This window comes from Stereum hirsutum (genome assembly GCF_000264905.1).
Source record: "Stereum hirsutum FP-91666 SS1 unplaced genomic scaffold STEHIscaffold_16, whole genome shotgun sequence".
Taxonomy (NCBI): domain Eukaryota; kingdom Fungi; phylum Basidiomycota; class Agaricomycetes; order Russulales; family Stereaceae; genus Stereum; species Stereum hirsutum.
In genome coordinates, this window is record NW_006763146.1 from 503,819 (window position 1) to 517,295 (window position 13,477).

The 13,477-nt window shown below is 50.2% G+C and overlaps 4 protein-coding genes across 4 annotated transcripts; 2 read left to right on the forward strand and 2 right to left on the reverse strand.

The window, feature by feature from the left end:
• The first annotated feature begins 284 nt into the window (after positions 1-284).
• On the forward strand, positions 285-1,628 carry STEHIDRAFT_124780 (uncharacterized protein). Its single transcript, XM_007308821.1, has 5 exons — positions 285-485; positions 585-767; positions 856-876; positions 947-1,228; positions 1,298-1,628. Exons 1-2 carry the CDS (start codon positions 303-305, stop codon positions 609-611), a joined length of 210 nt encoding a protein of 69 aa, XP_007308883.1. The 5' UTR covers positions 285-302; the 3' UTR covers positions 612-767; positions 856-876; positions 947-1,228; positions 1,298-1,628.
• A 1,311-nt stretch (positions 1,629-2,939) lies between these two features.
• Positions 2,940-3,863, reverse strand: STEHIDRAFT_114599 (uncharacterized protein; the record flags this gene model as incomplete). The annotated part of the gene is made up of 4 exons (XM_007308822.1): positions 2,940-3,011; positions 3,216-3,302; positions 3,497-3,636; positions 3,692-3,863. 4 exons carry the CDS (start codon positions 3,861-3,863, stop codon positions 2,940-2,942), a joined length of 471 nt encoding a protein of 156 aa, XP_007308884.1.
• Positions 3,864-5,923: 2,060 nt separating this feature from the next.
• STEHIDRAFT_103330 (uncharacterized protein) lies at positions 5,924-9,260 on the reverse strand (the record flags this gene model as incomplete). The annotated part of the gene is made up of 7 exons (XM_007308823.1): positions 5,924-6,811; positions 6,892-7,812; positions 7,873-7,987; positions 8,088-8,284; positions 8,360-8,457; positions 8,511-8,635; positions 9,105-9,260. 7 exons carry the CDS (start codon positions 9,258-9,260, stop codon positions 6,705-6,707), a joined length of 1,719 nt encoding a protein of 572 aa, XP_007308885.1. The 3' UTR covers positions 5,924-6,704.
• A 745-nt stretch (positions 9,261-10,005) lies between these two features.
• On the forward strand, positions 10,006-13,152 carry STEHIDRAFT_85231 (cytochrome P450). The gene is made up of 12 exons (XM_007308824.1): positions 10,006-10,475; positions 10,567-10,653; positions 10,715-10,760; positions 10,833-11,111; positions 11,239-11,390; positions 11,584-11,699; positions 11,817-11,969; positions 12,128-12,344; positions 12,445-12,526; positions 12,607-12,744; positions 12,855-12,995; positions 13,053-13,152. The coding sequence occupies exons 1-12, from the start codon at positions 10,280-10,282 to the stop codon at positions 13,141-13,143; spliced, it is 1,698 nt and encodes a 565-aa protein (XP_007308886.1). The 5' UTR covers positions 10,006-10,279; the 3' UTR covers positions 13,144-13,152.
• Positions 13,153-13,477: the final 325 nt, after the last annotated feature.

Genomic DNA, 13,477 nt, shown 5'->3' on the forward strand with positions numbered 1-13,477 from the left:
CAGGGCTAGCGCAATTTGGCCGAGGAGTCAGCACTACAAGGAGATGTGCAGAGATCGTAATCAGAACTACATTCAATGAAGGGCTACTCTCAGACGTAGCCCTTCAAAGCGCATCTTGGGAATGGAAGGATATGCGGGGAAGGATGTGGGGAAGGGGTCAGCTGAGTGTGGGGAGTTTTGCGGTACCGAAGCGGATCGAAGCCCGTGAGTAAGAAGAGTTAGCGTGGACCGTACTGCGTTGCTCTCTAATTTGTCTGTCCTCGCAGTTGCAAGAGGTTTGGTCTGCAGTGTAGAGATACTGTATGCAAGAGAAGACGACAGGTGCCCAGAGGGAGCGACGAGATACTCAGAAAACTGAGCAGGAACGTATCACAGAACGAGCGGATGGTGTTCCGAACTTCTCTTCCGCTAATCACAAGCCGCGAAGACCGCACACCAAGGATAGCCAACAAAAGCCATACCCCTGCTGGCAAAAGTGCAACCTTCTTTACATAACAATACGCAGAAAGAGCGCAAGGTAAGCGTGAAGTCCAGGGACCTAAGCATATGGATGCATGACGAGCAGGGTAGGACAAACGTCATACCTCGTCCAAGAGCGTTCAGAGCTCTGAAAGGAAACTCTCGATTGCTTCTGATGGCCTTTGCGCCTGAACGACGCGAAAAAATCGGCGGTAAGCTTGCCGTGCAGGTAGCGCCGAATCAACCAACAATCCCGAAAACGGTTTAGACGTGTCCGAGGTATGGGCCTGAAAAAATCTCGCTGACGACTACGTGTAAGCCATCGGCAGTTAGAGGAGTACTCTGGAGGTAATTTTGGTGCACACGAAGCACAGGGCCGAGGAGAATGAAACGTACCGCATGGTTGCAAGCTTCGGGCTACAGGAGAAAGAGAAGACCTCTGTTCAGCATTAGTAGTAGAGTTGGTAGCAACCAGGAGAAGACCTACCCCGACGGTACACGGAATGATTGGGTCATAAATTCCTCTGACTCCTGGGAAATCAGTCCATCGATTGAGCGAGCTTCCCGTATGGGACAAAGGACCAATCTCCCTGACGAGTGGTGGAACTTCCAGTGAAAGACGGGCATGACCGTGGGATGCCTATCATTACAGCTCACGTCCTGTAGGTCTCACCGTAAAGATCGAGGTCCACAGTAGTAGCAGAAGTCGACAGTTTCGTCGAGAGAGAAGGTCGTGTTATGGTTTGTGCCTCTGTGCACATACTGACGGCTATTGTATTGTTCCGCAAGTGAGTTCGTGCCAGCCCTCTACTTGAAAATGAATTATCGCATTACTTACAGCAGTGCTATGTCGTCCCTCCTCCGCCACACGCAGAATGTTCCGCACAGTTGACCAAAGCTACCCGACTAAGCAGTGGGCCGCGAAGAACGCGAACGCGTTTGGGGTTTGTCGGCGAAAATAAGTTCACGACATATCGAGCAGAGATCTTGCGGGGTAATAAGAGGAGTGGGGCGAGCGCTTCCAATGATCGCGTCGTCCGATGCGCCGGGCCCACAGCGTCCGGTTTCGGTTGTCATAGCCGACTGTCGGAGAGACCCCTAACACCCCGTCTACGACATGGATGTCATGGCTGGCCGAGGTTGGTCCGTTGATCCGTTCTATAAACCGCACTACGGGACACAAAAGCAATCCGATATTGCACAAAAGGCCAAAGGTCAGTATATTAATCGAATCAAATCAAAGAATACTAAGCTGCCGCCCAGCGTTGAATAGAATAATCACACTCACCGAGCCCATGTGGCGTGCTATGCAGACTCTTCTCCACCACTGTTTTCTCGAAAGGGTTGTCTTGGATTCATCCAGGATTCTACAACGGATGGGCTAGAGGAGAGATGCAATTACCTGCGTTTTGAAGCTTGATCGTCTTTCTGTCCCATGAATGATCCATGCAGTTCTTCCACACTGAGGCGCTATGCAGGTAGAATTGCAACTGGCTAGTAGTTTGTGGCTAGTCCGAGACCGACGAGACGACGAACGAGATACTTTTCTCGTGGGGGAAATGGATGGTGGTCGAGGGGGTGAAGTTCGAGTCTGACACGTTTGCATCAGCGACCTTCTTATATGATGGCGGAAGAAGACGAGCAGCTGCTCGCTGTTCTGCTCAGCTGTCCTGTCGTCCGACTCAGCTGATGCGTGGATCATAGTCATCTGTCTCTATCCCCCACTGTTTGAATTGCGACTCTGTTCCGTCGTTGTCGATCTATCTGCGGTTCTCTGTCCCGAGATATGCTTCTGTGGGCTTCGTCGCAGCGCATTGAATTGCCGGCCACATCGTCGTTGAAAATGTGCAACCGCCGGCACGTTAAACTCATGGGATTTGGAGCTTCCCAGCGGTTAAATCACGATGTCAGTCAGGTCGTTGAGACCCGCTGGCTGCCGAAGCAATCCCCGCAGCTTTTGTTGCGGCTACGGAATATTGACGGTATATTGAAAGTGGTTATGCCGCATTTTTATCCTCACATTTCTGATCATCTGAACAGATGAATATGGGTTTCATCCTCACGGCATGGATCATCTGCCTACAGGTAGATTGCCACTTGATACGGTATTTTGCGCTCATCGTCCCTTCATTCGTACAAATAACCCAGAAGGAGATAGTGTTGCACCTCCTTTAGGACATTCATGATCATCGGATACGTTGCGAATATCTGAGAAGTGTTTTCTCCCCTTACCCCCAACCCAAAGTTTTAACCGAGACCTGACGTTATTCTACAAACCTTTCCTAGCTGCTCTGTGCAAACTTCATGTACCGATGATCTCGGTGCTTGACTTTGCGGTTTTACCTCAGGAGCCACAGGATTAGGAGCAGTGATATAGGTTGTCGCCGGCAGGAACTTATGTTATCCATCTACTACTATACGGTGAGGGCACGCGCCTACGCACTAATTCCGCCAACTTTATTCCTTCCTTACGCTCACCGCTACAGTAGGACCGCCAACGAGTGCAATACTACCTCGCGAATACCTTCGTTCCCGGCACTGTAGCTTAAAGGCTACCTTACCATCAGAGCCGTAAATCGCATGAATAATTGAGTATGGGCCGGTGCTCAAAGCGATCTCACATGCATCTCAGGATCGCTTCACGTGTATATGTCCTGTCACCATCGGGTGATTATCGACTACTGTGGTTGAGGAATATTTCTTACACGCCATCGCATACCGATGAATTCGCGAGGCTTCTCGTTCGTGGTACGCACTTTTTCATATGGGGCTCTGGACGCAACACTCTGGATAGTGACATCCTCCGCTCCTAGGTCTATACGACTCTGCTTCACACCCACAATCTCATCGGGATGTCAAGAATAACTTTTCGCAGTCGAAGTTGTCAAAACACTGTTTTTTAGATGCGTTTTGTAGTCTTCTCATTGTACAGCTTTGATGCTATTCCTGTCGTCTCGCCCCTCATACCTAGGTCACGTCTTTCGCTTGGGGGCACATGCAGTCCAGATGAAAGAATCGTCACCACGGGCCAACCCACGGTATAAAGCTCTGAGCCCGCTGCAGTAAAAAGCGTAATCGAGTCTCCTACTGCAAGAAAAGGGCCATGGTCGACAGCCGTGTCGCTCGATTGACGACTGGGCGAAGACGGCGGTGAGATGTATGCGGAGGGGACAAAATCTGCAGCAACAAGTCGGATCAGAAGATGGCACAGATAACCAGGGTATACACGTACTGTTGTAATGCGGAAGCTGCTCTTCACGCATCTTGAAGGGTTCTATGAGAGGAAAGCCCAGAAACTTTGCGACTTCGTCACTCTCCGGAGTGAACCCACAAGCCTTGTGCACGTCGGCAAGAACATCGTAATGGAACCTTTTCCATCTCGCCGTAGATCCCATGATGTACATATTGACATCGTGCAGTTCATACCCCCACTCCTTCAAGTAACTCTGGAGCTGCTCTGTCCCGTATCTCTCTCTGCCTTCGCTGTCGGGTGACCAGTATACATACCTCTGGGAGCGTCATGCACCCGTCCTCCTCCACCTCGACGTCACGAAAAAAAATAGATATAGTTTTTCCGGCTTTGATAGTTCTTCGTCGTCGCACATGAAAGTACCTGCCAACAAGAAGGCACGGTCGACGATCTTGGGCACCTCGATGCGTCCAATCCGAACGTGCAACGGGAACTCCGCTGTTATTCACTAAATGAGTGGCGAGGTACAAAAATTGTTATTGACATTCCTTATTACCGGGGATCAAGTGGTCGAACAGCTCTTGCTTTCAGAGCTTGGAGATCAGGTAATGAGCCTGAGACAGCCAGGCATTATAGTCGATGGAGCACTGTGTGGGCCTGTCTAGCGAAACAAACACAGGTAAATCCGAAGGGGACGACATCTCAAATCTAGTGATATGGTCGTGAACGTTCGATGGAATATATGTCAGGTAAAGATGATTTCTATTACCTCGACCATCCTGGATGAACCACATCCAAATTTCTTGATTCCCAACGCAATTTCCCCGACCATGGGCCATTTGAAAGAAGAGGTATACGACCTGAATTGTAGTGAATGACGTCTTCCTCGATTGAAACATTTTGACCATAAATGTTTCCAGAAGTATACGGAATAGAGTACGTAGCATCTGTGCCTTTCGTGGCGTCGACCATAATCATGGACCATGTCCCGAGGCCGAAATATGTTGCGTCTTTAAGGCAGGACATGAGTTTATAAAAGTCATGCAATAAAGCCCTCTTGGCCATGGATGTCAAGGAGGAAGATCTGTTGAAGATTAATATATCAGTCGTGTTACGAACCTGCACGGTATCATCCATAAATCTAGATTGAATACGAACTTGAACAATTGGTCAAGGGTGGGAGTGGGAGTCAACGCCAACAAGATGGACGCTGTTACTCACGGATCCATCCCATATATCAGGGTATACAAACTGCCCAATCTGCCAGGTGCAGCGTAGACCACGCCCTAGTGTACGATGTTCTACGGGAACAATTAAAATCAGGCAACAGAGCTGATTGTTCAAATTCAGATCGTATTCGTAGATGCTCAGTGCTCACTCAGCATGACTGGGATAACCATAAAAGTTGGCCACACAGAGTCGGTCCGTCGTCGTATTCACGGGTGTGGAATGGGTTATGAAAGCCTGTCGACGGATAGATCAGACAAGCGGGTATAGATGAGAGCCCTCATTTGACTGACCCCAATGATGCGCTGTGCGTGCAGATACTCACCCACCCTCTAAATCGGTTACAAAAACCAGTAATGGATCGGTTCATTCGTTGTTCTCCCATCACCATATATTTACGAGGAATCGTACCACGTAGTCTGATAACTACAACACTTTCAGATAGATAACTCCATTAGTGCATGTTCACACTCACTAGCCTGATATGTGCGATGAACATGTCTTGTGACGATGTCAATGAATCAATGTAGTCTCTCCAGGGGCGTAAAGACTCTGCAGAGGTCAGCAAGGTGAGCTATGAGCAAGCTAAGAGCGTGATGAATATACCTACCTCCATGCAGCATCAAAGCTGTAGGCTCAAGAGAAATGCCATATACTTGTAAAATGTGCGGGTTCCTATGGAACATTCGGTCAATAGGGACGACAGGGGAGGGGGAGGGGGGGGATTGACGCCATACACAAGTTTGTGGTAGACATCAAGGTCCTTCAGCATGGCCTGGGGGACGATTCCGCATTGTTCTACGTGTTTTCAATCGTGATATCCCGGGTGTAAGGATGTCAAAACAGTATAAGGACGCTCACGTTCTGCTTGCATGTCCATCTGGGAGGAATGATTAGTTGTCTGTCAGTGAACGCGCCATTGCCGCCGCGCTACCTGGTTGTTGTTGGGTTGTTGGTGCTGAAGCTGATGCCTGTTGAAACACGGTACGATATGTGAGACTAAGTAACAGTTCGGCAGATAGAAGGAAGAATAAAAATGGAGGGGACCGAGACGCCGCCGTGACTACCGTGAATCTTGGGGGAGAAAAAAGTGGCGTTGTTGCCTCGCGCGAACAAGAACCAAACATGGACAAACAGTAAGCTTCGTGTCGGTGCCACACCGACGATCGCCACATCCGAAACACTCGTCCTGCTATACTGCCATCGACTGCGCTCTGAGTAGCAAGATCGTATGTGATTGCTCTCTCTACCTCATTCCCACCACTCTGAGTCTCCTAAGCCCCAGCCTCACTCAACATACAAGTACGTACACCCCGACATCTGCATCTACAACAGCCTGAAGAACCAAAAAAAGACGAAGAACAAACGAGAACGAAGCTAGGCAAATCGAATGAGAATCAAAAGACGAAATATGCATGCCAATAATGCAAAACAACAGAAAAGATGATGATCGTGGCGCACGAACTTGGCCTGAACAAAGGGTCAGAGGACCGTGTTCGCTATGACCGAGACGCGAGTCTAGTTACAGCTATGTCCAACTTGGAGTGTCGGAGCAAGCGTGAATAATACGGAGAGAGAAGTGCCGGAAAGGGAAAAGTTGTACGAAGAAAAGAATCGAAGAATTGGAGAATAAACGTGGAGTACGTATATCCATAGATATCGACGATATAATCCGAGAAATAACGGAACGAAAAAAGGGCAAAAAAAAGGAGCAATTAATGGATGGGTTAGTGTATAGTTTACCGAAAGAGTGCCATATGCTGGTGGTGAAGGGAACTGAGGCGTCGTGCGGACACAGACCAACTATCGGCGGTAACGCGGAAACGGTCTACCCAAGATGAGGAAGGACACCCCATCCGACGGCCTCGAAGGAAGCAGGACAGATGACGGAGGCAATGATCGCGATGCCAGCGTAGACGAAGACTTTCGTCAACACTATAAGCCAGAAACCAAACAAAAAAATCAGCGCTCAGCCCAAAGTCGTGAAAGGCGAATTAGTGGTCCACAGAACGTACCATCGGCATCATAATGCTTCACAATATCTGCCTTATCTCTTGCCCCTCCTTCATCCACCTCCGAGAATCCCAGTCCTATCCTCTCACCTTCCCCACCCTCGTCCTCATTCTCCCCATCCCGCCATCCACTCCACCCAGCCTTCTTCTCATCCACAGATCCCTCATTCGCAGCACCAGTACCGCCAGCGCCCCTCCTCGTAATCTTACTCCACCCCCCAACAGCCCCCCTCCCACCTCCGACCCTCTGCCCACTCGTGATTCCCTGCTCGTGCCCACCAGAAACTTCCTCCCACCCCGCCCCCTGCATCTCCAAACTCAAATCAATCATACTCGGAATGGGTCTCAACTCGCCCAAGCCCCTCCCTCCACCCCTCCCTCCATCCATCGCCCCACCTCCACTCCCACCACTCCCACCACCGCTATAATGTCCCGACCCACCGTACACGTACGCCGGCATGCGGCCGTACTCGGTGGCGGGGGTATAATGACGACGGTTGGGCAGGCCCCAGCCTGGTCTGATCTTGGTGACGGTGTGGGCGAGGAAACGGAAGAGGGGCGGGAGGATAGAATGTAAGACTGGTTTGGCGATCAGTCGGAAGACTAGGATGACGAGTGTTCCGGAGACCATTTTCAGTGTTGAGATGAATAGGAAGCTTAGGAAGGAAGTGGCCGTGATGGTCGACGGTTCGGAGAAGGGAGAAGGAGGAGTGTAGCTTGAGTTTAATGGAGACATGCCGGGGAGAGAGGAGAGTGCTGTGGGCGACGAGAAGGCGGGGAAGTTGGCGGAGAAGGAGAAGCCGAGGAGAACACCCAGCATGACTGAGATGAAGGCTATTGCGTCTTCAAAGCAGGGACAATCGTCGACGGGCTGAGGGTGCTGATTGACAAGAAGGAGGCCAATCGCGGTCACCGTCAAGGGTGCTAGTTGATTGACGTTAAGTGAGCGGAGACGAATAAAATATGAGGGGAAAGTACACTGACCATACCATCCACCACCCATAATCCACTGCTCGACGTGAGGCATCCAATAGATTTGGACCAGCCACATTGCCGTTCCGAGTAGAGAACCCGCTGTCACGTCCACGAAACCGTGCATCTGTACGGAAGGGAAGATGAATCAGAAAAATTTGCATCACAGGGTCATGGAAAGCAATATAGACCGTATTTCATGTGAGTAACAAGTAAGAAGGACTCACCCCTGTGTACAGCCTTCCACCGACGATACTGAGTATGTAGAAGATCGCAAGAGCGATACACACCCCGAATGTCTGTTGCGCGATCATATCCTCACGAAGGAGTTCGTAGGCATGTCCAAGGAAGAAGAGCGCCATAGACACAGCGTTAGTGCTGTGGGAAGAGGGAAACCCGTATTCCAGGTGGTGCGAGCCAATGGCTAAGGTCACAGAAGTAGATTAAATTCAGCAACTACGGGAGGCAAGGACCCTACAAAAGAATACAAATAACGTACTGAGACGAGTGACAGGTGGCGCAAAGGGGCGCGGGGAGCACATGAGGTCCTTCAAGAAGGACGCAGAATATCCACCAAGGGCAAGTACATAAACCAGACTGAGAAAACAGGATCAGGCGAGAACACTATCCAGTAAGCAGAGTATACGCACCCGCGCCCTAGGCCGTCATATCCAAAGAAGAAAAGTGACGGGAGGAACATCATGAAGAAAGTATGCGTTCCGAGCATCGATGTATATACGAAATAAGCATCGAGGGAGGGCGTTCGTGTATATTCCTGTAGGAAGAGCACAAGTATGAGTGACCCGCGAAAACCATCTGAAGAGAAAAAGGAGAGGCTCAGTCGGAATTGTCTGGCGCCTGCTCTGTAGAGCTCCAAGCATCAGAATGTGGCCACATTTATTGGCCAAGTTCAACCGATAAACATTAACCGTTATAACAATTACGGAGAGCGTCACATTCACTATATTCGTTACCTTCATAAATAAGGCGCATGATACGCCATGAAAGTTTGATATGATGACTAAGTCAAATATAGACACGTAAAAACAGGATGATGCCTCAGCGGAGCACAATCGCCCATCTCATTTACCTGATGGATATGGAACGATGCCCGCGAAACAAACAATAGAAAGAGCGAGACAGATAGTCTTGCAAGTCATTGTGAGATGACTTAGCCCCAGTGCCAGGTGAAAAGAGCTTCCGAGCAGCGCACAAGACCTGCTCTGTATGAGACCATAGATGACACGAACCTGCACTTTCGCCAACACGCCGCTCTCCCATTCAACAATTTCCACCAACTGCCTCCTCATCGCCGCCCTCCAAGGACTCAGCGTATTCGTATACACCTCTTCCGGGAGACGTCCCGCGGGAACATTCGTATTCGCATTCGCGGCATCCATATCTGCCAGAGTCCCGTTCCCACCCGCATTGGCGCTGGCATCAAGGACGGGTCCGTTCGAGTGCTTTTCGTCTGAGTAATATTGTGTATGGTTTCGGAGGTCCTCTTGCGGGAACGAAGCATAGGTGGGCAACGCGGAAAAAGTGGTGTTTGTCTCGTGAGTGAAGTCAGCGGCATTGGAGGGATCGGACTGCTGTTTCGTGAGCAGGCCATTCGTTGATATGTTGTCGTTGTTATTGCTGGCGGCGGGCCGCACAGCTTCGTGTTCGTTAGACATGCCGCGCTTTCGATATTTGTAGGCGAATCGGGGGCGGTGTGTGTTGCCAAGAAAGGTCTGGCGATCAAAAATTCAGGCAACTGTGCGGGGTGATGTACAGAAAGCGGGGTATAATAGGCAGCGGGAGGAGAGAGCTAGAAAGCGAGCAAGAAAGAACGACGGTGACCCTCGTTCGTCACCGTCTCTGCCTTCACCAAAGATTGCTAGTCGTCGTCGAAGATGATGGCGGTGAGGACGAAGACGGAACGGAGCGATGACGCTGACCAAGTCCGAACGTCGAAGCCGGCGGACGGCCGCTTACCACGCTTTGATTTGATCGACTACAAAAATCCTGGTTTCAAATGCACTACAAACTACAGCACCCTACGGCAGCGTGCCGCTGCTGCGTGCGGCGTTGCTGTCGGGGTTTGAGCCCGCCTAAGTAGCAATTTCTTATAAGAATCCGCTCCGAGCTCTATACTTGGATGGGAAACTCTTCAATGCTTTATGAAGACCACGAGATCTTGTAGAATGGTTTACAACCTATCTGTCCAACCAATCTTATCTTGCGGCTTTCCTCTTTGCAGCGGCGTAGTTCCGCTCATTTACGATTTCATATCCTTCAGTCTTTCCTCGTAATATCGGATTCTCCGAATACTCAATGATATATATCGGGCTTCTGTGTGTTCTCTGGTGTTCCCACTCGCTGACTCCTCGAAGTTCACCTCGACTATTCCCTGGACCGTGAGGCTAAGAGGACCACGATGTCGACCTCGCTGGTGCTCGACGTCCTCGCTCCGTTTGTCTTGCTCCTCGTTACGTTCCTGATAACCCGCAGCTACACCCAAAAACGCCATGCATACCCTCCCGGTCCTCCAGGGCTCCCCATCATTGGGAATATGCTCCAACTACCCACGAACAAGCACTGGCTACAGTATGACCGATGGACGAAACAGTACGGTACGTGCGAGGTTCAGTCCACTGTGCGTGGAAAAGTAATATGAAGCTGACGTCCGGAACGCTGTTGAATCATTGCGCGTGCTCTCAATAGGCGACGTGATTCAGATCTCGTCTCTGGGAGAGAAGACTATCATTTTAGGATCCGTAGAGGCAGCGAACGATCTCTTGGATGCTCGCGGTGAGTGTGGCCCAACTCATACTTTGTGACGCCACACCCATCATCCTCTTTCACCACTCAGGAAACATCTATTCCGATAGACCACCAGCAACTATGGCCGGAGAACTGTACGTTCCCAGTTCTTCTGCTTGAGCTTCCTCTCTATATCACCACTGACACGGATGTGGTACACCACACAGCGTAGGATGGAACCTCGGGCTCGGATATGCTCGTTTCTTTCCCTCTACATCATCTCCCACCACCACCTCTCCTACAAACTCCTCCTTTCCTCTCCACTCGCAAAACCGCTTCCGCGCCCTCCGCCGTTTCTTCCACACCTCCATCGGTCCCCGCGCCTCCCTCAGTCCCGATCTCGTCCTCATGCAGGAACAAGAACGGACGCGATTACTTGGTCGGTTGATCGAGTTTGGGAAACGGAGTGTGGGGAAGGGAGGAGATGTGGGTGATATTATACGACAGTGAGCTAATCTCGTTCTCCACCAGCCAGCCGGACTACTGTCACTTCTCGGACTCGCTCTTGAATGGGAAGCAAGGACGAAAGACGTGGAATCGGGACGAGCGTTGATGATGGATCTATCATGTTAGGTCTACAGGCGCTCTGATCCTACTCCTAACATATGGTTATCGCGTCAACACGGATACGGGCGATCCTCTGGTCAAGATCGTGGAGGATGCGATGTTGGGGTTCGCTAGGGCTTCCGAGCCGGATGCGTTCTGGGTTGATAGGTTGTCTATCTGTGAGTAGTATTTTCCCTCTCTACCAGCCTTAAACTTTCCGATTTCTGCCTTTCTCGATATCTACCCTATACCCCATATTTTACGATCCTATCTCTTTCCGAAAGACCCAACCCTGTGATCTCGACTCATCTCAGAGTGAAGATGTGTAAAAGTAACGGAGTAGATGATGGAGATGCTGATATCTCACATTAGTGAAGCATATTCCCGAATGGATGCCTGGAGCTTCGTTCCAGCGGAAAGCGAGACTCATGAGGGAAGATAGGGAGAAGTTATACGATGTTCCGTTCGATTTCGTGATATCGCAGACCGTAAGCCTCGTCCCTCTTCTCTGCGTCTCCCGCCTCTTGTACATCTTCCAGCCCTCCAAATCTCCTCACATGCTAACTCGTACTATTTGATCACTTATACCGAACGGTGCAATGTAGAACAAGAACGAGAACCTACCCTCCATCGTCTCCACATATCTCTCTGCCAAATCCGAAGATGCCGAAGACGTCGATGCAGCAGACTTGGGAGGCCTTCAGGCCGATGCGGAACTCATCAAGGCAGCTGCAGCTTCTTTATACTCTGGTGCGGATGTCTTCTTACTTCGCCGTATAACTTTCTTCCATGTCTGTCTTCTTCATGCTTACCATATGCTTTCAGGTGGTGCTGAAACCGTAAGTACTTCTCCCTGTCACTTCATTCGAGTTTGCGAACGAAGTGTAGACTTGACTCATTCATACCGATCCTTCAGACACCCGCCACGCTCGTGACATTCCTCCTCGCCATGGTCCTTAACCCAGAAGTTCAATCCCGTGCTCACGCCGAACTTGACGCACTCCTCGGATCACCAAGCTCATCCGGAGATTCTGAGCTGCATAGGCTTCCGACTGCGAAGGATAGGGGACAACTGTCTTTCGTAGACGCGATTGTGAAAGAAGTTTGGAGGTGGAATCCGAGCGTTCCATTGGGTGAGTGTTACGATTTCGTTCCGCGCCGTGATGGTTTTAGAGACAGATCTGGAGTGGGACTGATGATGGGGAAAATGTGATTGTCGTGGATGATTGATAGGTCTGGCGCATCGGGTAACACAGGATGATGTGTATAAGGGAATGTTCATCGAGGCGGGAACGACGGTATACCCGAATATCTGGTGAGCTTGTGCTCATTCACGCACCATGCCCGCTTCCTTCAACGTCAATCAGGGCTCATCCTCTGGATGTGACTGGACAGGTCTATGCTCCATGATCCACAGACATACCCGTCTCCCGAATCATTCATGCCCGAACGATTCTTGGACTCAAGCGGACATATGAAGAAGCTGGAGAAATGGGAAGATCCTGGATGGGTCGCTTTTGGATTTGGACGGAGGTAAGCCTGTGTCCCTCTCTCTGCGCCCCCTCTGCCTTTTTATACTGGCTCAAGTATTCGAGCACTCTTACCAACGCATGTGTTTCGATTGCTTTGATATGGTATACTAGGATATGTCCCGGCATGTTCCTAGCCGAAAACTCCATCTTCACCTCCATCGCGTCATTACTCTACGTGTTCGACATCTTGAAGGCCAAGGACGACAATGGTACTGAGATTGAGCCAGAGGTCGATTATGATGGATTTATCTGGTAAATAATGATTCTCTAACTCATCAATGAAGACAAGCACTAATGATATTATGACAGCCATGCAAAGCCATTCCCGTGCAGGTTGGTCCCGAGGTCGAAAGGGGTGGAGGCGTTGGTTATGCAGGAGCTGCAGGACGCCAGCTCGTGATCTAAGGACTAATAAATTCGTATCTCACGATGAAAATGTAGCCTGTAATGAACGAGTTAATATTTGTAGCTTCTCAGTGCCCCGTAAGAAAAGTCTTCACTGGAGTGGGTGAATGTGAGGCCCCTCTAAATTGCGGCCCAACCCCAAAATCAAATTCGAACGCATGTGGCGCAAGAGTATTCCGGATTTGGAACGTCGCGTCGCGTCTCTGCGGGGTAACAAAGCCGAAGTCCACACGCTTCTTGCCTCTTGACGCTCGCTTTGGAAGCCTTTTAGGCTGACGCTGCTTGTTCGGTTTGTTGCTTGGAGGGACATATACAACCTTGGATGCTTG

Excerpts from the sequence above, each read along its gene's own strand:
- STEHIDRAFT_124780 (XM_007308821.1), top strand. The coding sequence starts at position 303 with ATGCAAGAGAAGACGACAGGTGCCCAGAGGGAGCGACGAGATACTCAG. Across the intron at positions 486-584 it reads GCTGGCAAAAGTGCAACCTT|CTCGTCCAAGAGCGTTCAGA; the intron begins CTTTACATAACA and ends CAAACGTCATAC.
- STEHIDRAFT_85231 (XM_007308824.1), top strand. The coding sequence starts at position 10,280 with ATGTCGACCTCGCTGGTGCTCGACGTCCTCGCTCCGTTTGTCTTGCTC. Across the intron at positions 11,970-12,127 it reads CTTTATACTCTGGTGCGGAT|ACACCCGCCACGCTCGTGAC; the intron begins GTCTTCTTACTT and ends CCGATCCTTCAG. Across the intron at positions 12,745-12,854 it reads GCTTTTGGATTTGGACGGAG|GATATGTCCCGGCATGTTCC; the intron begins GTAAGCCTGTGT and ends ATGGTATACTAG.